At 43.2% G+C, this 26,340-nt stretch overlaps 1 protein-coding gene across 3 annotated transcripts in view; it reads right to left on the bottom strand.

The window, feature by feature from the left end:
• The window catches only part of ppp2r2ba (protein phosphatase 2, regulatory subunit B, beta a), a 46,600-nt gene that overhangs the window by 13,028 nt on the left and 7,232 nt on the right, over nucleotides 1-26,340 (bottom strand). Inside the window, exon 1 of one of the 3 annotated variants that reach the window (XM_034883272.1) lies at nucleotides 7,599-8,342. The exons of 1 other annotated variant lie outside the window; for it this stretch is intronic. In XM_034883272.1, coding sequence (XP_034739163.1) covers nucleotides 7,599-7,668 — 70 coding nt within the window. In that variant the 5' untranslated portion in view covers nucleotides 7,669-8,342. Of the gene's footprint in view, nucleotides 1-688; nucleotides 807-7,598; nucleotides 8,343-26,340 lie in introns of those variants that run through there. One more of the 3 variants, XM_034883273.1, reaches the window with a different exon arrangement.

Here is a 26,340-nt window from a genome sequence, read left to right on the forward strand (position 1 = left end):
GTCAGTGTGGACCTGTCAAGGTATCAGTCAGACAGAAAGAAAGACCTTTCAGTAAGATCTGGTAGAGTGGCTTCTGGGGAAAAAAAATGTTAGGGGATGGGAAGGGGAACCTCGTGACAAACCCACATAGGACTCTCCGGCACAGATACTCTAGTTTGGTGAAATATGGGTTAGGAGAAGCCAATAAATGAGTCACTGCATGATATCCCCTAATTCAGCCCCTTGTCTGGCTGAAGTGAGCCAATCTGTCATGTAATTGCACTCCTGCTTTTTAAAAGAATGCTGCCGCCACACTAATAATGCCATTCAACCCTCTCCTCCTGGTGCAAGACCCCGTGCTGCTCAGTGATTCGCATGCTCCTTCATTTAAAAACACAATACTAAACCTTTAAACCATTCACTTTTACTGCTGAAATGCCTATTTTTGATGCCTATCTTGGCCAGGTCTCCCTTGCAAAAGAGATTTTTAATCTCAATGGGTATTAACTGGTTAAATAAAGGATAAATAAATAAAATAAAATATGTGTATGCATGTGTAGCACACATTTGACCTATGCAGTACATCAATGAGAAAACAAGAAATATGAGAGCAATAAGATATATTTGCTCCAATTATACTTCATCGCCAACATTTTTCAGTGTCTCTGCATAGCTACAGTTTCACCAAAAGTAAATGACAGACACGTACCCTTAAGGTAGCTTTTCCTCCCCTTCTCATAGACATACATATGCCTGGATTTAGGAGAAGCTAATGGTGACTGTAATTATTATACAGCCCAGGGCTAAAAAGGCATAGCGTACTGTCTGTTACACACACAGGCACACACACAGACACACACACACACACACCCCAGCAGAGGCTAGCCCTCTGTTTAACAGTCGCAATAATATTAGACGGAGAAAGAAAGAAAGAGAAAGCTTGTTGTTTTGTATCCCCCACGCCCTCTGTGGACCTGCTACTGGCGGAGCGCTGAACAGGAGAGGGCAATGTTGCTATGGAGACCGTTTCCATCTCTAGCGGCAGTCGGAGGGGTGTATATGTGTGTGTGCCAATAGCTCTCAGACTTAGTTGCTGATGCTAGCTGTAATTTAGCAGACAGAGAGAGTGCTGCAATAGAGTGAAAACCTGCTACTGCATCTGTTGGAGTGTGTGTGCAGTTCAATGCAGCACACAACTTCAGACAATAGAGTCCCCATAGAGCTGCTGTGCATGGTGGGAATGACTAAGAGTCATGTCTTTGAATGTATGTGTGTGTGTGTGTGTGTGTGTGTGTGTTTGTGTGTGTGTGTGTATGTGTCTGTGTCCTTCCCTTGTTTCATTTAATTGTTGATGAGAAACATTCAGCGATGACACCAGAGAGTGTCTAATGGCCATGTGTTAACAATGACGTTAGGATGTGTGTGTGTGGGGTGGGGGGGGCAATCCTAATCGTATTTGAATCTAGAAACTAATTAATGTTCCACAGACAAGAAACACTCTGACCTAATTACAGACCGGGGGTACCCCACTGACACATCATATCGTAGTTGCATACACCCTTGCAAGTGCAAAAAAAAAACAGACACCATAGTTATTTCCCTTTTAATCTATATGGACAGAACCCACCCGCACACACACACACACACACAATGGTGTCTTCCCAAACACCATCAGGCCAAAGCCACTGGTGAGAATCAAATGGAATTGGCTTAGCAGTCAGCATTTTTTAACCAAAGCTTTTCTCTCTCTATCTCTATCTCCTTCTCTCTCTCTCTCTCTCTCTCTCTCTCTCTCTCTCTCTCTCATTTTGTCCTCCATACTTTTTCTGTCACCCCCTCTCTCCTCTCTTCATATTATCAACCCATTAAGTCACTGAGGAGAAACAGTAATTGATGGGTGCCATTTAACGAGTTTACACACGGATACATCCTTCAATCATCTCGAAAAATGAAAACTCAGGGCGAGCCAGTGAAGCGCAGAATTCTGAGTAACGTGATGGAATGCTTCCCTAAATGAGTTTTTCCATCATGCAAATGTATTCGAACCGGACGATGTGATCTATTCAACCGAAGCCACTTCTTAAATTGCGTTCGCATGGCAACAAACAGTGTTTTCAGATAAACTTTCATTATAGGGAACGAACTGATTAGCAGCGGAATCGCAGGTGGGCGGGCTGTGTGTGGTGAATATTTTTGCTTGCACCAGATGCGATTTTTATTACGTGAGCATCAGCAGGTTCAAGGTAGACTGGAATTAGCAGCAGGCTAATCAAATGAGTACTTACAGACACACACACACTCTCTCTCCCACGCACACACAGCTTCATCAGCAGACCATAACCAGATGAAGCCCATAAATCCTGTGGCCAGCCAGGTCTGATACAGACAGGTCAGCGCTTCTTGATGCATCAGAAGGATGCTCAAGATAACACACATCCATCACCGGTAATAACACCGACAAGCCTGTTGGCCTGCTGCTGTGATGTGTGTGTGTGTACCTGTGTTCATATGACTGAAATAACAAAGGCTCTTATCTCTTTCTATTCACTGATCTGACCCTCAATAACCCCCCTTCAGCATGCAATATAGAATCCGGACTCAAACCAACTGGATGGAAACATAGATATGCATTGATTCTGGAATGAAAAGCATGCACGAGGAGCCAGAAATGCAGGGCAGGGAGCGAGGATATTGAATGTATTTATAGACGCCAGAGCATGCAACATCTATCACACAAAACAGAAAGGGCCACTGAAAGAAAAGAGGGAGGAAGTCTAGATAGGTAAGTAGGTCAATAAAAGATCCTATAGTGAGTCTCACCAGTACAGACTTCAGCAGAGACCAAAAAAGAGGCACCCCAGCTAACCTCTAGACAACATGTAATCCCGTCAGGGGGGAAAAAAGAACCAAATAAACCCACTTGAGGCTTGATCCTGTGGCGTTGGACGGTTGTGTAAGACAGACAGACCCAAAATAGTGTGACTGTATTGGAAAACTAGTTGCGTAAGTGGCGTGTAGTAATTCCAGGTAGAGAAAGACACGTATGCAACATGGTGTCGTGTAAATGCTTTGTTACTGCTAGACATGGAGAGGAGAGGATTACCGCGCTTGTGCTGAGCTGCCTGCGTCAAAGGATCAGGCCGGGGGATAATTCATGTCCGTTCTCGCACTCTCTTTCACCGGCCGCTCTCGTTCCTTCCTTTTAAGATAATCAACCATATGTATCAATCTGCACTTCTTCTTTCATTCCGAGAACATGAACACACACACGCATGTATCACAGATAATGACTTCATTACGCACCAGCAACAATGGAGATCAATCAAAATTTTGAATAGACCCCGCTACCTACTGGTCCTGTGCCCAGCCAAATGATTAAGGCTTTATTAGGCTTTATTAGCTGCACACAAAGCAACAGAGCACAATGCATCTCTCTTCATCTGAGGAGCATGACTCTTTGTAAGATCTGGAGTGAACAAGCTAATTAACCTGGTTTCTTCAGAATCAGCCCCTTGAGAATCAGACTGTGTGCGTGGACGTGTGCGCGTATGTGTGTGTGTGTGTGTGTGTGTGTGCGTGTGCGTGCACACTCGCTTTTCTGTATCCCCACACTCCAGGGAGTTACGGGTGAAATGGGCGAGACGTGTTACTGCTTCACTTCTCGCACTTCATTAGCACATCGGCGTGGCACACATCTGACTACAGACACAACACGGGACAGGGCGAAATGAAAAGGAGTGGTGAAAGGCAGTTAAAGCAGTGATCGATTCCTGCATGCGCTAACATGAATACCAAGAGGGACCATTTCAAATGCTTGCTATCTGGTATTCTCTTAGAAACTGAAGATGTAGGAGGGGGATGGTGGGGAAGCTGGGGGTGCATAGAATTATAATCCAACACCAAAACAAAAGCTTTCCCTCCTTCTCTATCTGTCTGTGCTGTTTGGTGCAATCCCTTTCATCTTCCTGTTTTCAACGCTGGAATCAAACTAGAATGTGGGTGTACAGACTGAAATCCTGTATCTACAGTGACCTCATCACCGCAACATGAAAGATTGCGAGTGACGCCGCTTCAGGAATTAGCTATCAAAACTTACAAATGTATCCCATTATAAAGTCCAAAAAGGTCAAAACACTGCTTACCCTTCAGGCTAGCAGTGCACCGAATGACTCACGTACTGTACATTTCTCATAGTAGCACTTCTAATGACCAGGAAGCCAGTTGAGAAATAGAATATTTTTGCAATCGTCCTACAGTAGCAACACCACTGTATTCTTTAATAAATTCTCATTAAATTTTCATGGAGCTGCAGACTTAATAATGAGCTAATCAGGGGATGAAAGCAGCTGCTGAATAAGGAGTGCGACTCGCCCCAACTTCACAGCTTGCCATTAAGCATTCGCCACCCCCACACCAACCCCCATACACACATATATAGACAATATCTTTCTTGCGCTACGTGCCGAGGCGGGGTTCGGCGTTTTGAGTGTTTGGTAGTGAATAATGGATGGATGGGACCTGGGGGTATGGCGGGCTAAGTCTTTTTAATGCCGGGGTCCTAAAGTGTGGCCCCAGGGCGTTTGCCTTGGCACAGGCATCCATAGGCGGTGCTCTGCTTTCATCAGCAGCTGCAATAAAGGTTGTGAGCTCTCTGTTACGGGAATGCATCAGTATTCAGCGGGGCTGGAGGGGTCACATCACACACAAGCTTGTATCCGACATATAAGCAGCAAAGCAAGAAGAGAGAAAGAGGGGGTAGGGGAGAGAAGGTGGAAGGGATTACATGTCCCACCAATAGATCTTTAGGTCATTGTTCCGGTAGCTAAATTGTAAAGGACCAGAAATCAATACCAAAGCAGACATTAGGTTAGGTCGTGCCTCACAGCGAGGTATCTCTTTACATTTGTGTACCCCTTGGTGTTCTACTCCTGTAGTTTGACAAATGTTTCCATTATAGTAACATCCAAGGTGCAGATTATGAAAATTAACTGAGACCCATGTTGTTGCAGCGTAACAGTCCATTGACTCAACACACTGCTGTACACAGCGGCAGTGAGACACATGTAATGCCATTTCGTCTCTGGAAACTTTGCAGTAAAGGTGATCTAAGCGATGTTGGGTGACGTTACTTATTGTTAACGTTCAAAGTATTTTCAAACAAAATGAGACTAGCTTGCCCCTCCCGCCTCCTCATCCCGTCCCCTCCCTTCTGATCTTCCGCGCACTAAAAATCAAACCAACAAATCCTTCTTGTCGATTATTGGCTGGAACGCTGGAATGCTGGAACGCTGTTTGTGAATGCTTTGTGGTGCAGGTTGGCACAGTTTATTTTTGTAGGCGTTTGTAGACCCTGGGCTGTCTCCAGAGACCGCGTTTTTTTTTACAGTGTGTTCTGGGGACAGGCAGCTCGTGGATAGTGAGGACATGTTTGCTGTATGTTACAACAAATGTTGTAGCTTAAAAAAGCTGGCTACTCACAGCGTGTGCACATCATGTACATGCACACATTGGGTCAATGAATCCGCCCGCAGACCCACCGAGGCGTGGGATTGGTGCAAACCAAAGGTCAGCAGTAGTGACATCATTAAAGTGTCCTGCTGCTGTGGGAAAGTAGGGCCTGAGGGAAATCCCTCCCAGCTCGCCGCCACTCATCAGGGACCCCTGTATGTGACTGTGTGTGTGTGGTCCGAATGGACCGGGCCTGATGGAACATGTGCACTTAGGTAGATTTATGAGGACGGGGAATAGACCCAGACACCAGCCCATATGATCTTTGGCTTCAGACTGACTTCACACCACTTAAGAGAAGGAGATATAGAGTAAAGGGGCAGCCACACACACACACACACACACACACACACACACACACACACACACACACACACACACACACACTCATTCATGGTATATGAGGTGTGAGGATCAGTCATAAATTACAGCAATAAAAAAAACAAAAGTAGACGTTCCCTGTTTGAAAAGCGCAGATGGGCCACCGACTAGACAGTCCTTTGCTCTGAGGAGACACGTTTAACTCTAACCTACTTTCTCCTGATCAAATGAATAAAATGGTGAGACAGAGAGACAGGAAGAAGCAGGAAGAGGAAGATCCCCTACTGTTTTTCATCTCAGCACACACATCAAACAAAGATATCCATCACTCCCACCCCCACTTCACTTCTCCTCGCTCTGAACCAGGGACTGTGTGTTTAGTAGTGACAGGGAATCATCTGTAAGAGCAGGAGCGGAGCAAATGATTAAGATCATCGCAGAGGCATCAGTAGCCTGAGCTGATGGCGAATGGAACCGCGTGGCTCTGACCCACCCTGCAACCACATATATATCCTTTACCACTATGCACCCTCCTTATCCCTCTACTCTATTCAGTTCTATTCTATTCAGTTCCATTCTATTCTATCAAATTCTGTAAATCATTTGCAAATATGTGCTGTTTGGTTGTTTAATTATGGGATGTTCTATCATATTTAAGATTTAAATTACTGTCTTTTTTGCCATGTTTATGATCAGTTCCGGTTCCCAATGGTTTTATTATTGCACTGATGTCAGTACAGAAGTTAACATTCATAACCACTCCGAATAATCACATGCAGTGAGGCCTATTATAATCAGTGAAAGGGGACAGAGGGGATAAAGGAAACCTTTTAATCAATGTTTTATGTTGATCACTGATCAATGAAGCCGCTTTCAGAGGAGAAGTGCAGCTGATTGGTGGAACATAAGGGAACTATTTCGCATCAATTAGTTAACAGGCTGATCAGCAAGGGGCTGTTGTGTGGTCAATGAGGAGGAAACACACATGTGCCGGAGCAGAATTTCTAAATGTTGGGCTGCAGAACACAGCTATTGTTCAACGCTCTAGTTATGGGCATGTAAGGAAATATGCTGTGTGTGTGTGTGTGTGGGTGTGAGTGTAAGTGTGAGTGTGTGTTTGTGTGTGTGTGTGTGTGAGTGAGAGAGAGAGATCCCTATTTCAATGTATTATAAAATGAGGCCATCTTCTCGTGTTTACTTCTTTCAATTCTTTCTCTGTTAACAGAGAATGAAGAAAATATTTTTTTTTATCAATAATTGATCATTATGTACTGCATCCCATGTTTCCTAGACTCAGACGCTGAAGCAGCAGTACAGGAGGCTTTATGCCATTGCTGCCCATAGTCCATGCAGATTAAAGCCCTGAATCCCCTCGGTCAGGATGGTCATCCTAAAATAGCATCATCATCTCCTGCTATGGTCACAACACGACCAAAAACTCCCTGTTCATGACAAATGAGTGAAATATTCCTCTAATATCCCCATTTCCGCTTAAGTGTGTCTGTGAGGTGATTAAATGCATTTACGCACTTTATGGGCATCACTATCAAGCCTTAGGCCTATATAAAAATATTATATTACCTTATAGTAGGCCTATTAATCTACATCATATTTGCTGTGGTATTTTCTTAATAGTTAGCTATTTTCTGGCTTATTTAATCTTCCTATGCAGTGATTTGATATTAGCCTCCCTCTAGCTACAGCCTCAGGTTATTTTCTGTGCCGCTAAAATAAAAGAGCTTAAAAGGAGCCCCCCCCCCCCCCCTCACATCCATCATCGGTTTAAATACCTTCGGTGGCATAGTTGTGGTCGCGAAGGAAGCTGTTGTTGATTTTCCGGGTGTCACTCTCTTCCTCCATTGATAAATCGGCTGGTTCGGGATCCTGAAAGCTGCAGACCTGCTCCCATCCTGCCCGACACAGTCAGCAGGCGGGCCGTGGGGCCAGCGGGGGGCCTGTCATGGCTCCAGATCCCCGGTGTATTCAACACAATCACGATCAAATACCGGTAATGATGACGGGGATGATGTACGGGTAGGTCCTGTCCACACCTCGGGGCGCATCCAACCGCCCACCGTCCGCGACGCAGTGACAGTGCCGATTCCAACAGTGGAATAAAGACCTTAATGATGATAGTACATTAGGTCTTCTGCTTCAGAGACATATGCATCTTCTCAAAATATTAAAAAAATAGATATATGCTCATTAGCCTATCACCGTCGAGCGCCTGTAGAGCTGGTAAAAGAAATGAAATGAAAGAAATGCATTTTTTGAAAGTGGCACAACCCGCAGCTGCAGCAGCACTCCGTAAATCTCTTGTGCGGGATTGGAGTTTAGGCTGACTAGATTTGCCCCCTCCCAGAGCCAGCGGGGCGGGCGGGATTATGCGTCAACAAGCTTGCTCCGATCACTTCGCTATTTCCATGTCAGCCTCTCAGCTCCGCGCATCTCCAGACTAGCACCTTCGCCTTTCGGTATCCAAACCCTGCGGTTTCACCTTTCTCATTCATTCATTCATTCATTCATTCACCCACCGACCGGCGTCTGTGATCCCAGCAGCTCAGCTGACTCACTGTGCCGGATAGCGCAGCGCAGAGCTGTACTGTAGTTGCCCCACACTGCTGCTGCTGCTGCGCTTCAGTAAAGCAGGGCCCCTCCCATGCTGCCTGGCGCCTGGCTCTTTAAAAGACCACAAGCAAATGTGACGCTCACTCGAACCACCAACACAGAGGAAGAGTTCATATTCTGCTCGCTCACAGCTTGATGACCACCTACAAGGTTTGTGCGTGTAAAGCCAAAGCTGGCTTATGGCCTGGGAGCAGGTTGCCTCTTTAACCGGGGCGTATCCTGCATTACCATCCCTCCATCCTGCTGCAGAGGCATGTATACTGTCATTGATTGAGCTCTGAGCATACTTACTACTGTATGCTTTCCTCTTTGCATCCAGAACCAGTTCCCTAACATCAGACTTTACAAGATGGGTTGTAGGAAACACACGGCTTGACCAATTTCTGTCCAAAACATTTAATAATGGGCGTTAATTACAGTTCAAAGAAATCTGAAATTAGAGCAGAGAGAGACACAAAGCAGTGAGGCAAAGAGATAGAGAAGGAAGAATGAGTAAGGGAAAAGACTGGAGAGCAACAAAGAGGGAGAGAAAAAAGGCCAGAAGAAAATGAATATTCCCAGACGCTGATTAATTAGATTAGTAGGGTCGCCGTCTGCGCCTTATTCTGGAAAGATCTCATTTCCATGCTTAGTTTTAATAACACCACACACACAACAAGCCTTCTTCTGGTCAATTGCTATAAGATTGTGTGTGTGTGTGTGTGTGTGTGTGTGTGTGTGTGTGTGTGTGTGTGTGTGTGTGTGTGTGTGTGTGTGTGTGTGTGTGTGTGTGTGTGTGTGTGTGTGTGTGTGTGTGTGTGTGTGTGTGTGTGTGTGTGTGTGTGTGTTGCATCAGTGTGGCTGCACTCGCAGTGCATCCCTGCCCTTATCTACTCACTTACCCTAAATCTCTCATGCTCCACAAAGGGACTGAGTATATCTCCCCAGCACGAGCCTCAATACACACACACACACACACGCACACACACACATCCTACACAATCATGCACACACAACAGCAGCAATAAAGAGATTGGGGAGCCCCCTCTCTTAAATGCATTAGCTCTCTAATCCATGGCACCATTTGCACATCCAATCCTCTGCTGCTGTACTAATGGGTATCTGGCTGTGAGAGTGGCTTGCTGCTCGTAGCAGGAAAACAGGGCCTTCCTACACATGCTATTTTACACCCCATCACCCTCCAACCTCCATCTCCATTGGAATACATTACAGTGTGGTATCCATACAGTGGGATAATGAAAGATGCCGGTGTGTCTTTGAGGGCCCGCGATTCACATGCTTGCATATTTACGGTCCTCTACGGTCTCTCTTAATGTAACCTGCAGAGAAACACTGCCATCCTTGACCTTCTCAGATCTGACTGAGTGGTCAGTGGTGCTTCCCGATCTCTATCAATATTTACACAGGCTCTATGAGAACAAAAGAAACACACAGCGTTCCTCTTCCACAAAAGACTTTAGCTAAGTTACAGCCGAGCAGCAGAAATTGAAATGGAATCAGTGAAACAGTGGATTTAGTAGAATGAAACGGCATTGATGAGAGGTTCAGTTTTTTTAGAATTTGTTGGGATGTGAGGGGGGGAATTAAGAGGCGGAGAGGCAGACAGTTGAAGGGCAGGGGTGGCAGTTAAAGGCACAGAGATATTTGACTGTATAATGACGGAATAATTGGATAATGCTGCTCGGAGCCAGAGCCTGGGATCAATGCTGCTTCTCTAATAACGTCCGCCATCTCCCTCGCTGCCTCTGTCCCATTCCCTGTGCATATATGCCAATTTCCTCTCCCTCTTAACCCTCATCCACTTCTCTTCCCCCTCTTTCGTACCAAGACCAAATGTGAACACACCGGCTCCTATGCCAATGGAAAGCATCTCAAAGCAACAACACTGACTGGAAATCATTCTGGCTCTTAAATTGATGTTTTCACGTGACCTGGCAAGTAATCCCAGGTCAATACATCCATAGACTAAAATACTTTATGCAAAAGGCCTCATGTTTCTGCACCCTTTGGCTCTTTTAATGCTCCTGTCCTCTACCTCCAACTACTTGTTCTCTTCTGCTACCTCACTTCTCTTGCTCATTACACCCCAGCTCCCACTCGGCTGGGTAAAAGACCAGTGACAGCGCGTCTACAGCCCAGCTGCTGTGTGTCAGACTTGCAGGAAATGCTCAGGGGGCCTCCAGGATTGGAGAGCGTGTCCTCAATTCTCCTCGATCGTATGGACAAAGTGGGTTAAATTAGGCTCTAGCAGCCCAAACATAGGGACACGATCACATGGCAATGATATTTCAGTCATGCCCAATTGCTTTCCTTGATGTGGTAATTGCTTGACCTGGGGACGCCGTTGTTAGGCTACAGGCAGCAAAGACGCTGTCTGCATAGTAAGCAGCATACAGGCACACACATGTATATAAGTTTAGATATTTGACTTGTACTCAGCCTTCACTCAAATTCCCTCATAGCTCAAGATTGCTGTCAATAGCCTATTGACAACAGGATCATTTCTGGTTTAAATAGGGTAAGATATTGATTATTTTCATCCAGTTAATTCAACAAAAATTGCATTAAGATAAATGAAAAAATCAATGTAATACTCATATTGTTAATCATAATTTGTGATGGACAAAGTAGATTATTACTAGAACTAAAAATGGAAACCCTATTGTAAAATACATTGAATTGACTGGTAGATTGTGACTCAATTGTAAACTGAGTTCCTGCTAAACAATTTAATAATTTCATCTGTGATGCCTGGACGATAAAGGAACGAGGAATTTAGCAAATACATCCAGGAAATCTCATCAAATACTTTTAAACACAACATATGCCAATAAAAGTGCCCAACAGATTTGAGAAGTGCAAATGAGGATTTCCTCTAAATGTAAACACTGACGAGAATAGTAGTAGTTTTCGGAGGTATCTGGTACTAAAACAAAAGCACTGCCCAAAACAAAATGTTGACCTGATGATGGTGGAAAAGATAAGGTATCAGCAAAATTATAAAAATTCATCTGAGGGGGATGTGTGTTACAAATGTCCTGGCAATTGATTGAATAGTTGCCAAGACATTTCAATAAAAGCTAAAAAATGTCAACATTGCAGTGGTGCTATAGAGGAAAAGCCGGGGGGGGGTCACCAAAGTCAGGGCTTATACTAGCAATCCATTCACTGGCTGTTAAGATACTTAAGTCTGCTGTGTTGACCAACCAACCAATATTGCCATCCACAGAGCCGTTAGCCGTTTAATACAGAGATTAAAATGAATAGCTGCCACAATATAAAGATCTGACAGTAGACAAATCTATATTATTAATGGCATATACAGTCATAGTGGCAAACCCTATGTGAGAGGCACAAAAAGCAAGAAGAAATTGTTTAACATTTTGACTAAAGGACACAATGGTTCCAAGAGCAGAAGGGTCAGTTTCTGTCAGTCGCTCCCTTTTTTTCCGGGTTCATTGTATGTTCACTAAATGTCTCAGTCCGCCAGGACACATGTTGCTATCTTCAGAACAAGTCATTATGCCATAATTTGACATGCGAGCTGTGTAATACTGTGATGTGACCCTTACATTACACATACATTTTATTATATTATGAAAAGGGGATTTCAATGCAATTTGTGTCCAGGGGGTTCAAGTTAGTGATGGGACTTCTAAAAAAAGTTACTTTTACATCTTCATCTGTGCTGCACAAAGATGATGCAATCATTATTTGAAATATATACAGTAAAGCCTATTAAGTGGCTGAGCTGATTTAATATGACATCCCTCAGTGAGACAAGCTGTATCAGTGTGTACTAGCTGAGCTATAAAGTCATCATGGTACTTTTAACTGCCCCTTCACTGGTTTTAGATCTCGTCAAAGTTGTTAAACAAATAATTCAGTAGCATGAGATTCTCCCTCCAAACATTTATAGCCTTCCATTAGCCATGCAACCCACCCTGGCATTAAGATGAGCTAAACACACGGGGGTAATAGGATTGCCCTCGCCGTCCATCTGTCAGGGGACTGAGCAGCAGCAAAAACCCAGGGACGCAGCACCCTGGCCTGTGTACACCTGCTTAGTCTGCCCTTTCTTTGCACTTTCTTCTTCAGAGATATTTATTCAGCAATAAAAGATATCCTCTTTGAAAGCAAAACACATTCATTCAAGTGTGTAAATGTCATACAGAGTAAGTAAAATGCTGAAAAATAACACGCTCTGTAGGAGATATAACCTTCTGGCTTTAAATATTATGAAATGCTGCTACTGTTCTGTTAATAGAGTACAGATGGAGATGCATGGCAGTAGCTGGTGAGTGAAGAGAGCGCAAGGACAGGGTGGGGGAGGAACACTGAGGAGAGCGGAGGGGCCTGAGAGAGGAAAGGATAGAAAGATAAAAAAGATGAACGCATAGTTTTGATAGAGGACATTAAATCAAGCCTTAAGGCTGTCCCTAAATCGGCGGCTTTTACTCTTGGTGCCATTCCAATTACATCAGGTTGGGACTAATGCTCCATTGCTCCGAGACTTCAGACCAGCAGGATTGGATTTTCTGTTTCCCCCTGACTCTCCTTTCCCCTCCCCCAGCCTTCCTCCTCTCTCTACCTCCCTTGATAATGAATTAATTGAAAAGAATGCATGTGCAATGATTAGCTCAGGACGGAGCATTTTGGATGAACATTAATCAACTGAAATGATTTTGTTTGCCGCAACACAGATATTTCACAGCGCTGACACATCCCAAGGGTATAGAGATGCAAACATGACCCGTATGGATGTCTACACACAGTAAGCAGGTAACACACGCACACATAAACACTTATACAATGTTATAGGCAATAAAGCATCATTAACATTAGCCTAAACATGAAGAAGCACGCACACATTTTGGCTTGGATTTGTTTTGTGAATAAATAAATAATCTCGCTAAGAGTAAATGATGCCGGGCCACTTAAAAGAAAATCATTGCATTGTACCTCCCTGGTTGCTAGGAAACTGCAATTTAACTGGCATTGCAATGCAGCACAACAGCTGTCTACTTAATTGGACAATTAAGATCTTAAAATGTCCTTATTTTGGCCATATTCATCTCAATGAAGGTTCAAGCGCGTCCCAACACGTTTTGTACCAGTTGGGTTAATAGGCCGAACATGAGGCGTTCATGTTCGGAGTAAAGCTGGATATCATTAGGGAAATGATCAGCGAAGCATTAAAGGAGAAGATATAGAAATACAACAAAGCGTGGTGCTATCCGTGTTGCTTGGAAAGCTTGGATGGACACTGTGTTGTGGACACACTGGTGTTAAGTATGCTATATTTACCCTACAGCACTGTCCTCTCTGTAGACAGATGAAAGACCAGCAAGTGGAAAGTAGGTTAAGCCGGTTAGTGAGGGACTAAAAATCCACCTCCCCATGCATGACCAGGGATCTATGCACAGTTCATGTTTAGGACCGCAGACAGTTCTTCTCAGAGAAGATGCTGAGGTTAACAGAAAAGGGGTTAAAGGGAGATCCACCTTAAAAAATGTTATTCATGTGTCGTATTTCATAACTTAGCACAGCAGTTTTAATTTGATCAAGTCAGAGAGATTTTTTTTTAATAATGATGTCATCTAGTCCCAATCCTGACAATTGAATTCCAATAATGGAACAACTCTTCCTGATATTATAACAGCACCCAAAATGCTTTTCCTATGGTATACAGGAAATCTTCCAACGTACACCCTTCATTTGACAAAAAAACGATTTAATTGTCATATCACAAACCAAAAACTCCTTACATGTCACTATCAGTCATTTACTCTGGCGGTGCCAGGATCATGACCCCACCACTTCTATTATTTTTACATTCTATGGTCAACCCAAATGCTGAATTGAAATCTGCACTCTTGTATGGATGACTGTCACTCCTCAGAGTTGTCCAAAGCTTCTGTAATTGCGGTGTAAACATCATCCCCCCCCCCCCCCCCCCCCACTCAGTCCTGGCAGCACAGCTAACTGAGATAACAAGCTGACGGCAAGTTCAGTAAGAAGCAGTAAGCGGTTAGGATGAGCACTAACCACATTAGCAACGATTAAAGCATTCTGTCCATCAGGAAACTCTTTAAATCACCTAAAGTCGAGGCAAAGCAGACGAAGGACTTGAGAGGGAAAAACCAGAAAATATAAAATAAAAGATCCAGTTTGATCAAAATCAGTGGTGGCATAGTGCCAGAAAGTGTTACAGCACTTCTCCTCGGAGATTGTACCTGCTTGCCAAAATCACATAATGCGAGAACAGGCGTTTGGGGCGCGGGGTGGGGATGACAGTGTACACAGTCAACTACATGTAAGTGTACTTCCAGAAGTATTTGAATTGAGACACAGCATTTAGAAATAAAAGTCAAAAATCCATGGAGAATGCAGTTTAAAAAAACTTTAATATATTATCTGGCAACATCATTTTAAGTAATTTTTAAGCAAAAAACAAAAGGTTGACATCTATTCTAGTGGCTCTGTGGGGTTGTATTCAGGCTAGCTAAATGCTAACGCCAACCTGGTAACACGCTCACAATTAAATGGTAACATACAGTTTAAAAAGATATCATGTTTTCCATGTTCACCACCCTAGTTTAGCATGTTTGCATGCTAATATTTAATTTCTAATTAGCACCACACACATCAGCTGAGGCTAACAAGAATTTTTTATTAGTTTTGCAAGCATTTTTGTCATAAACCATGGCCATGGCTTTCTGATACAATTCAATAGAACACACAGTTGACATACCGTATAATAACCCTGTCCTTTACCAACCACATAGGCTCTAGCTATGTTCACAAGAAAGAAATGATTTATTCAGCAGGGTCTACCCCTGATTGCGCATCAGCTTCCCTCCATGCTCCACCCTCCTTCAGTACTCATCAGGTCTGGATTTGTTGCGGAACGGCTGCGGCCCTGACTGAGAGCTAAAGTCACAAAGACCTACTAGATCGCAAATGTACGTATGGTTGCTCGATAGAACAAGATGTAGTTTCTATAAATAGAACCACAAAACCTCTGACCTGTTGACTACAGGCCTGTTCCGCCCATTATGACATTTTTTAAGGTGTAGTGCAGGGAAATGTGATCCGCCGTGAGCACGGTGTATATTATTTTATAAATTAACAGGATGTTTTATTTTGTTTCTGTGCTCGACTTCCTGTCCTGCACTAGCTACCCTGTGCTACGGAGCTCTCCAGCATCCGTCAAAATTAGAAGCTCTGCATATCTGCTCCGGGGGGCTGCAGACCGCTGGAGCTAGGACGCAGTGGAGATATCCACATTGACTTTAATGTAAACTATTGACTCCGCCGCCGTTCCGGAGCAGATCCGCAGACGTTCCAGAGCCGTTCGGCAGTTGGTGGAAAACAGGGTGTTGCTCAGCAATGTGGAAAAAGCCTGACCCCACATCTGAGCACGTTCCCTCCCTTTTTTTCTGCATACAGCTTGCCAGAGTTCAGTCATGTTCCAACCAGCCCCATGCGACAACAGAACATGTTCTCTGTGCACCTCGGCTCAAGACCCCCGCACACGCATTTAAACACACATACAAAAACCCACACAGCTTCATTAAAGTAGTCCTCACACGCACTGCATCAACAACAAAGACAAACACATGCAAGCGTGTCACACTTAGAGGCTGTAATCTCCAGGAAAATCCCATTTGGCAGAGCAGCTGCCAGCGTGGCTCACAGAGGCTGTAGTCGTGGTGCCCACAGGGTGGCAAGCTGTCCATCTACACTATTCGAAGAGAGACACACACACACACATACGCACACATTTGAAGACAAGCTTAAAGTGGGATCAGGCCCTTCGACTGTAATGATAAATTCACGCCACTTGTTTTAATAGAAACATGTCGATTGGCTCACCCAGACAGTTTCTCATTTGAACAGGGCTTAATTTTTATTGCTCAATGTATTGATCTGGCATGAGGGGTCTCTGTTGCAAAGTAGCCTTAGGGACTCTCCATTTCTGTCATAGCAAAGTGTGAGTAGACTGGCTGGCAGAAGTGGTCTGTCCATCTGTCTGTTTATCGAGCTGGCCCTTTGTCAAGAACACTTTGTGAAATCTAGCACAGGTTATATGAAGCAATAAAATAATATGCATTATAAAGTATTACTACCTAATGGGATCTAGTCTTTACCATCTACATTATGAGTATACAAATGTGTATTATTTTTTTGTTTTGAAAAGATTTATTGCAGATCAACATTGGGTACAGACTGCACAAGCAATACAAGCATAGCAACATTGTTTTTCCATTTTCATCAATAAGCAGCAACCAAGAACATACAATTACAATCAGGTAAAATACAATTATTTGGCGGATTCTGGATAGATTATGGTGAGGCAAATATCAAGACTTAGTTCAGAGACCAAAAAGCAAACCAGGAGTCAAAAGAGAGAAGAAAAATTTACTATGAAACCAATACTATTACATTATCAATAAATGTGGCCCCCCATCACACAGCTTCCTCCCTTAGACCCCCTTAAGTGTTTCAAAACTGGCCTGTCAAACACACTCATCCTCCCTGCATTCTTGAGTCCAGATGGAGGACTTCGCCCAGCTCTCTTAACCACATCTCAAATGAAGGCGCAGCATCGGACTGCTAGACAAGCAAGACTTTATAAAATGCCGGACTTGCAGATATCGTAAAAGATGTGAGGCTAGGAGGCTATATTTGTTTATTAATTACTTAAAGCACATGAATTTCCCCTGATACAAGTCCTTCAAACATTCCACTCCTCTTTCCCTCCAGAGGGCAAACACAGGATCTGTGTTTGCCCAGATCAACCTGAATGCTTGTTGCAGATGGGACTCTCTATGAACATATCTAGGGCTTTCAAGTAAAATTGTATCTTCTTCCAGACTTTTAAAGAGCTGTGTACTATAAAGTTCCCATCATATAAAGATTTGTTGGTCCTAACAGGGCTGTTCAACAGGGCCGGGAGAGAGGTCCCACATCAGACTGATTGTTCTATAGAAAGCCAGGCTGGGGGATCCCATACCATGCTCTCAGTGGATTTAACACTCCTCCAGAAAGACAACATGTTTAAATGTGCATCCCAGTGGTAGCATCTGAAATCTGGGAAACCAAAGCCACCCTCTTTTTTGTTTACAAAGGTGTTTCTTGTTTCTATGCACCGCTTTGTACTGCCAGAAGAAGGGAATTATAATAGAGTCTAATGTATTAAAAAAGCTTTGTGGAATGCACGATGTGATCGACTGAAAACAATGTAAAAGATGCAAGAATCGTGGGAGAACCCCCATCTTACTGGTGTTAACTCTACCAACTATAGACAGTGGGGGAGTTTTCCAGAAATCTATGTTTTGCTTCAATTACGTTATTTTAAGATTCCATCTCTCTTCCAGTAACCATGCCGGTTTCCTGGTTACAGTCCCCCCCCAAATACGTGAGCCTCTCCTTTAAAGGCTAATGTGTTCAGAGCAGAGCTATCTTGGTGCAAATACACAGGCATTTGTTTTTATCCCAGTTAATTTGAAATCCGGAGAAACAGCTCCATAACAACTCACATGGGTTAGACACTTAGAGCAAAACATCATCAGCATACATTGACAGATGAATACCTGCTGCTAAGGGTTCTATGACCGAGGCGAAAAAGAAAGGTGAGAGAGGGTCCCCCTGTCTGGTGCTGCAGTAATGGGAACTGAGGAGAGATATCCTGGTTTGTGATTACACTAGCTCTAGGGTAAGCATATAACATCCATATCCAATCAATGAACCCCTTGCCAAAGCCAAAAGCCTCCAGAGCTTCATACCTATATGGCCACTCAACCTGATTGAAGGCCTTCTGAGCAGCCACGGAGATCAAAACTGTCTCTCTATTGTGTTCAGCGTATAGTATATTAAACAGACGTCGTAAGTTGGCGCGAATGAGTCTGTTCATTGTTTGATCAGGTTGCACAATTGTGTGGATATCAGTTTTTAGTCGGTTGGGCAGAATTTTACTTATCAACTTTGTTCATTCGGGAGCAATCACACAGGTCTGTAAGAAGAGGCATCTAGCGCGTTGCGGCCCTTTTTTCAAAGTTAAAGAAATGTTTGACTTATAAATTTTTTTTATTTTTTTTGATTTAACTCTGCTAACTTCTTTTCTGCTTGTTTTCTCCTACCTGCTACATAATGCTCCCTCTAAGCACTGCTTTGATTGAATCCTCCACATCCCTTGTGTCATTGTTGGCAATTACTGTATATCTGGCAGCCTAGCTGACATACTGTCTATGCCAGAAGATTTTTCTCTTTCAAAATTGTGTTATCAAATTTCCAGGTGTGTTCACCTCAAGGATTGTTAAATGTAATGTCAAGTGAAACGAGAGCATGATCCCTTTTCAAGATATTATGGTATTGTGTGGTCACAACACTGGAGATTAGTTTAGAGTCCAAATGTGTAGATTTAAGTATATCTATCTGTCTATCTATCTATCTATCTATCTATCTATCTATGTATCTATCAATCTATCTACCTCTGCTTTATAGTTATTATACAGCATGCATTGAGCTTATTGACATAAGCAACCGCCTTTTAACATTAATAGAGCTTATCTTAGAGCACCACCATCTGGCAAAAGGAAATATTACATGTTTAAACCTGGATAATACCGTCAACCACTGTATATTTTTCACTGTAAACACACATACACACACACACGCACACACACATTCTTTATGGTAGCCAACTAAATCCCTATTCCATTGCTCAGTAAGTAAAAACTGCCTGTTGAATCACAAACAGGAAATGTAATAAAAAGACTGCAAAATCATCATATTTGCTTTGGCTGAGCTTTAGGGTACATGGTTCAATATGTTTGCTGCCAATATGGGCAGCAGGAACCATAACAACAACCGTTGGGAACCCTTGTTGCTTGTTCATTTCCTGTTATCTCTCTTATGTTAACTAACTAATAAAGGCACAAAATTCCCCCCAAAAAGTATAATAATTCAAACACAGCAATACAAAAAAACACACAACAATTGCTGCAGTTACTTTTTTTAGATATCTGCTAGACAAATTCGGCAATACTGATTTATCTGAGATAAACAAATATCTTGTAATACCGCACAAGGACAAGACTCAGTTCACATTTCAATCAATGAAGAAAACATTTTTTTTCCCCCACCCCAAGACAATCTTTAGCCATTATATTATCCATAAAGGATCACAAGAAGGAGGGTGCAATGATGGTTTTATTTATTTATCTAGAAAGAAGCTCATGTCTGTGCATGTGTCCTGAGTAAGCATTGTAAATGCTCTCACTGCATGTGATGTGACAGCATCAATATGGGAACCATATTTTGTCCCTCCTTGGCCTAAGAACACCAAGCAGAACTAATTACTCTGGCAAGACAGAGGCCACACGCTGCCAGCTGAGGGCCTGCAGGAGAGCTCTCTGAGCTGAACGGTCTGTGGGAGGTGGAGCTGCAGGAGCGGCCTCATGATTTGAGTACTCACCACAGATGTATGAGGTCATACATGTGGGCGCAGAAGCGAACAGATCACCATTTCTGAGGTAGAGTGGTGCTTAGGATGCGCCCATCTCCTTAGACAGACGCGCCAGTGAAGCAGCCAGAAGGACGAGGAGCGAGACGGGGAGTCGGGCCGGAAGTTGCTCTACAGACACGCTTCAATAATCATACAGTGAGCGAGCAGACAGAGGGGATGTTTCTTCATGAAACAGCCATTTTTACCTCGCTGGGCCTCTCCCTGGTGCACATCCCGCTCCTGGAACCACACCACGTCGCTTCACACTGAGGGGTCTTTCATCAGACCATCACAAATGAACCACTTCTTTTCTATCTGGTGATTAGTCATTCAGTGATATCCCTATGGAAAATAGAAAAAATTTGACACACTAAATTGTGACGACACACATGACACACGCACGCACCTGCACAGACACACACACACAAATCTCACAGTGGTAGGTTTAAACTTGGGGTAAACAGCAAACAGTCCCTGTGCCAGGACAGCTTTGCCTAGCTGCACATCAAAAATACTAATGACATCAGGATACAAAGTATCACTATGGAAACCCGGAGGCTCTGGCCTTATTCCACTCCCCTCTGTAATACCGGAAGGCTGGAAAAGAAAGGCCTAACTGGGGTGAAGAAAAAGAGAGTGAAGGTAAGAAAATCAAAAAGAAGTGAGCCAAAGGAAGGAGGTAGTGAATGAGAGTCAGAAAGATGAAAAGGGGGAAGATAGGGGTGAGCCAAAATGTTAGGGACAGAAAGAGAGTGTGTGGGTGTGTTGTGGGGTTCAGAGGCATTGGTTGGTCGAAGCTGGTTAGGAGCCAGAGCCGAGTGCTTGGTATGAAAACAGGCAGAGCTGTGTGCCGTAGCCATTCCTGAGATTCAACTCTGCTGGAAAAGAGCTCCTTCCCCCCCCCCCCCCCCCCCCCCCCCCCCCAAATCTGCACTCTCATCTTCTCCCCCTCCCCCTGCATCCATCACCCTCTCTATTCTACTGCCTGACTGTCTTTCTTAAGACTCAGCAACCGTTTCAAACAGGCCAGATGGGCTCAATAAAATACACCCGACTGTCTGCATCCGTAGAAATCTCTGTAATGCTATAGCTATTCTGAGCTGCTTTTTTTTCCAAGTACAGTTTTACCAAAGTGTCTACTAAAACAAAACAGCTAGGCACAATGTCACTTTGAGCCGGCCTGATACAGTATGATGCAGTGTGTAAGTCATTACAAATCATAGAAAAAAACGTGATGCCTCTCAGGAAAGATTGCTCTGTTGGTGTCGGGTTATGACCCTCAAAAACACTTACTGTAAGTCATTTCCGAGCGTTAAATTGGCTGCTGGCGGGAAACCTAATTTAGACTCAGTATTTTACTTTGTCACACACCGGGCCTCCAAACACATTTTATGCTAGGTGGGTCACAGAGCCATTTGGTCAAATCAATGGGAGCTAATCACTGAGGGCCAAGGTCGAGAACAAACTGAGCAAAGCTCATTTTATATAACCGAATGGGAACCAACCTCTGCTTATCGACTCATTTAAGTGACCTGTAGCTGTTTATGTACTGCTACTACAAACTGTGCCCAGACCTTCACACGACATGACCTGAAGTTTGTATTAGTTTTGTTAGATTTCTTTTGTGATGCAGAGTCTTAAAAAAAACAGAATTTTGTTTTTATTTGCAGTCCTTGGCCTCTGACTGGAATCAGCCGGGGAGTCTCACTTTCTCGAGCCTGCCTGTGAATATGTCGAGCAAATGAGATAACATGATCCCACAGAGTCTCAGTCAGTCACGTCTGCGTAATCCCACTGGAGGAGATGGAGAGGTGAATCCAGAGTAGGGTAACTGTGTCAATGATGGGTTCAAAACCTGGTTAAATTCCAATGAGACAAAGCTTGTCAATAGTGCTCTTTGCCTAATCAATGTATGTGAGTAGTTGTCAGCTGCCATCTTAGATGTCCTCTCTTATGTTGTAGTTTACAGTTACCCGGTTGTTATACTGTAAGCAGCACAGACAGCCTTCGAGGCTTCAATAGTTGTTTCTCCCTATGTCTTTTAAATGTTCTATTATGAAATAGCCAGTAAAATAAAGGCTTTTTAAATAGTTTTAAAGAAGCGTGCCTTGGATTTCCCCTTTTTTCTATACTTAATTGAATTCCCGACCCCGAAGAGCACCTTCAATCATCTGACTGAACTTCCTGAGCACCCTGGACCTTGTTGTCTTGGGTTAATATTGAATATTTGTGAGCCACACATCTTGGCGTGCTGTGTTGAATCTTCACAGCTTGTCAAATGCAATATGTGTGAATTGTGTACCAATGAAGCTTGAAATACTACCTTCAAAACTAAAATAAAATAAAATAATAATTAGCATAAATAGCTTCCAGTTAGTTTAGTATCCAGTTCAGTTATAAAGTTGCTAAGAAAACCAAAATGAGTCAATCCAAACCATCTGAGACAGATGACCAAAAAAGAGACCAAAATAAAACCATACTAACAAGAGTCTACAAGTGGCTCTTTCTAGCATGTCAACATTTGCTAATTAGCACTAAACACAAAGTACAGCCAAAGATGATGGATGGCGCGGAGGAAGTAAGGGGATCATCACATTCATTGATTCAGCCCGAGAGGACAGTGTATGTCTATGTATGTCGATCCAATATTTGTTGAGACATTTTAGTCTGGAGCAACATTGTGGTAGGAACAACATCTTTACCATCTCTGTTTAAAGAAACTGTGTCAACTCACGTTTGAGTGTTTGCTTCATCTGCTAAATATGGAATATATACGGTACCAGGGATTTTGCGTTCAAGTTTAAAACTGTTTATTGCAAGAAAACACTAGATTTAGACAAATTAGCAGTAATTGTTAACAGGCAGACATAATGGATTGGACCAAATAAAGATACGTAATTTGTGTGGGGATCCAGCCGTATGACTACTGATATGAGACTGTATACATTGGTATATGGTATGCATCACTTCCTGAATATTACTTTTAGTTCACAGAGTATCAGACTGGCTTAAATGGGCCTAGGTGATGACTAATATGGTTTACACAGGGGGACTCCACCAGCTTCCTTTCCTGTATAACAATAACAGCTATAGATAAGGTGAGTTTCGCAGTGAACCAGTATAAACGTGCTGCATGTAGTTGCTGTTTATCAAAAATTGTCAATTGACAAAAGTCGAAAAAAATATATATAAAAAGAACGAGGCAGACGGAGACAGAGAGAGAATTGGTTTGCTGATATATGACTCATCATGTGACATCATGTGCCATCCATCCATTCAGAGAGTTGTGTTTTATACTCTGTGTGTGTGTGTGTGTGTGTGTGTGTGTGTTTGTGCAGGGCTGGGGGCTGTGGGGAGGCCAAGACTGACTGGTACTTCATGTACTGCTGCTGTCTGCTGCCTCATACAGTAGCATTAGGCTACATTATTTATCCAGTGCCATGGCCCTTGTGTAGAACACCCTTCAGACCAAACAGTAAAAGCCTTCACTACAGTATGGCGTAAGAGAGATGTATCTCTCTTGTCTCACACACCCCACTATAGTTTGTCAATGCTCGTAAAGGCAGAAAACACAACAAATGCCTCATAAACAGCTTTCTATATATAGCCATTGTTGTTCCAGGCTATGTTTTGGTTTGATCCCTGCTCCCCATCGACCGTTACTCAGGTAATTCTATACATAAAAGGCTGTGATGATTCTGCAACAATAGATGGCTATTTTCAGAGGGATATTAAAAAACTATGCTGGGAAACTATATCAAGGTGAGAGTGTGATTGGATCACAGCCATTGCCCCTGTGGGAATGGTTGGGTTTCTACAGGCAGCTGGGATAAACCCCCATCAAATCTGTTCCCCCACTCTCCTGAAGGCAGATGACATTGTTATCTCCTAACTTCTAGTCACAATACTTGAGTTCCCTGGGCATTTTGGTTGGATGTACAGTATGTGTGTGTAATTATCACTATGTGTGTGTTGCCCTTTGACGGTCCAACAGAGCCATCATGGGCATGACACCAACAGAGGAAATTAAATCCAGAATGCCCCCTTTGTTCCTCCTGGAGCACTTAAATCAGGAAAGTGTGGAGCCTTGCTCATCTGTCTCAGGGATTCTGTTCTGGGAAACCTGAACAATGACCCCCTTCTCCTTGAGGAACACTAATGTCAGCCAGACCAGGGGAGCTCTAGTTTAGAAAGGGTAACCAACATCTGGGGCCTCAAGCTCTCTTGCCTTTCTACCTATGATCTTATTTTCTTATTACTTTGTACCATCCAAAACCCAGGACTACCCTGCATCCTTCTCCGACCACAGGTTTTACCTATGGGACCTGCCCAGTGCCACCACAGTTCGCACTTATGGAAGGAAGTGTTACTCATTCATGTTCAAACCTGATTAGTGATGTGGAAGTACATCCTTAAATCCCTTAAATCCCCGGTTCTCTTTAGCTTTTACTTTCCACGGAATATGGACAGACATTGTAAAGAACTGGATCTCAACCTTTTGTAACTATCAGACAAGCCTATACATGATGACTATCAAGTCGGCCAATCGTAGCTTCTCATCTTATTGTTTATTATTAGTAGCTAAAGATCAGCATGACACAAACTTGTAATCCTGTAGGTGCAATTATTTTCCTCTTAAAACATACAAAGGCCAAATTACTTAAACTATTCCTCGATCTTCCAACGTACCAAATCTACCAACTGCAGGAATACCCCTGGTTTGGAATAACGGCCATCCTCGTCCCTTCTGTATTTACAGTATGTTCTCCCAGTATACATGTTAATGTGAATACAGTTGCTATACACACACCTACAGTGTATCTTCCTAAAGCTATAAAGCTGATATTATTTCGTACTTTGCATTTTGTTTTATTATCTCCAGCACCATTTGTTCTTCATATCAACTGCATATTGTCTCCTCCGCTGTTGCACAACCTCATTAAAGTTTCATCCAAGCTAGTCTATTCTAACAAACAAGAAAAGCTTTTGATCCATGTGTGGCCTGGGTATGCTGAGCACTTGTTAAACCTTAGTCTGTGCTAGTCTAATCGTTTAGGTTTTCAATGAAAAGCGAAAGAATAGAGATTAACCCGGAGGCAAAGAGAGTACTCCAACCGGTGTTGCCTCTAATCTCATACATTGGTTAAACACATCTAAGAATGTATATGTCAGTTGCTGTATAATCTATTGCTACATCATTTTTTACAAACAAATAATACTAGATGCACTTTTCAAGTTTTAATGAAAAGGGTTTTATTGCAGCAGTGCAAACCTGTCTCACTCAGCCCATCAGTAGTATCCTTTATAAAACCACAGGGACAGATGGGAGAGAATGAGGAGGCCCATCCTGATGTTCTATATATACCCCAATCCCAACAGCGGTCTCTGTCCCTGTGCTGCAGCCTGCCAGACGGAGCAAAGGTCCCAGCAGTCTAGCTCGATAAAGAGCCTCTTTGTCTGGCTCTGTAGCTCAGGAGCATAGTAAGTTAGTCAATGCTGTACAATGCAAGAGGCTCGAACACCGGGGCTAACCGTCAAGTTACAGGCCACAGGGGAAACATTTTCGCTGGTTCTGCATATGGAGAAAGGAGAGAATGTGACTTGCGTCACCGTGTTTGTTGTAATGATATGCTGCCCCCTGTGAGGCTGTAGGAGTAAAAGGCGTCTTAGTGATACTGTAATCGCTCACTTCTTTCCTTGTTTTCCTTACTGAGGAGACCTAGCAGGAGGTGTTTGTGCTTAAGTGAGAATCCGCGGATGAGTGCTGTGTGAGAACGAGGCTGTGAACGTCACATGAGAAGAAACTACAAAAACACCTGAAACCCAAAGCCCTTATCCCACTAACTGCCTTCAGATCACGTCTGTCGGAGCTCCTGTCCGATCACAGCGTGTGCTGTTATTCTTTCATCCATCTTTCACCCACTGTTTTGCACACCTCTTCTCGTTATCCTTGTCACACCCAATTGCATAGTTGCACAGATCCACGTCTTCCTTGCTATCATATTCTGTTCTTGCTCTTTACGACCTTTCATCTGCCCTGATATACGCCACTGTTTTTCTTTTTTTCCACCTTTGTATCACACAATTGTATTACACTCTACTCTACACTCTACATCCCTAGCTAGACCACAAACTGTATATTGACTCTTCACTACATTCAGCATGTTATATAGATTGCCTATTCATGATTACAATGTTATTACTGATCTACATCCCTATCTAGACCACTCGTTGCACTAACTCTATATTGACTCTTCCCTACATCTCAGCAGTGTTATGGACTGTTCATGTGTATTGCATTGTTATTACCTTATCACTTTTGCATATCCTCCGATTTACTTACACCTCCATTTGCGCCAGCTTTGTAATACCCACCACTTGCATTCTGTTTT

Source organism: Etheostoma cragini, chromosome 10, assembly GCF_013103735.1.
Source record: "Etheostoma cragini isolate CJK2018 chromosome 10, CSU_Ecrag_1.0, whole genome shotgun sequence".
NCBI lineage: Eukaryota > Metazoa > Chordata > Actinopteri > Perciformes > Percidae > Etheostoma > Etheostoma cragini.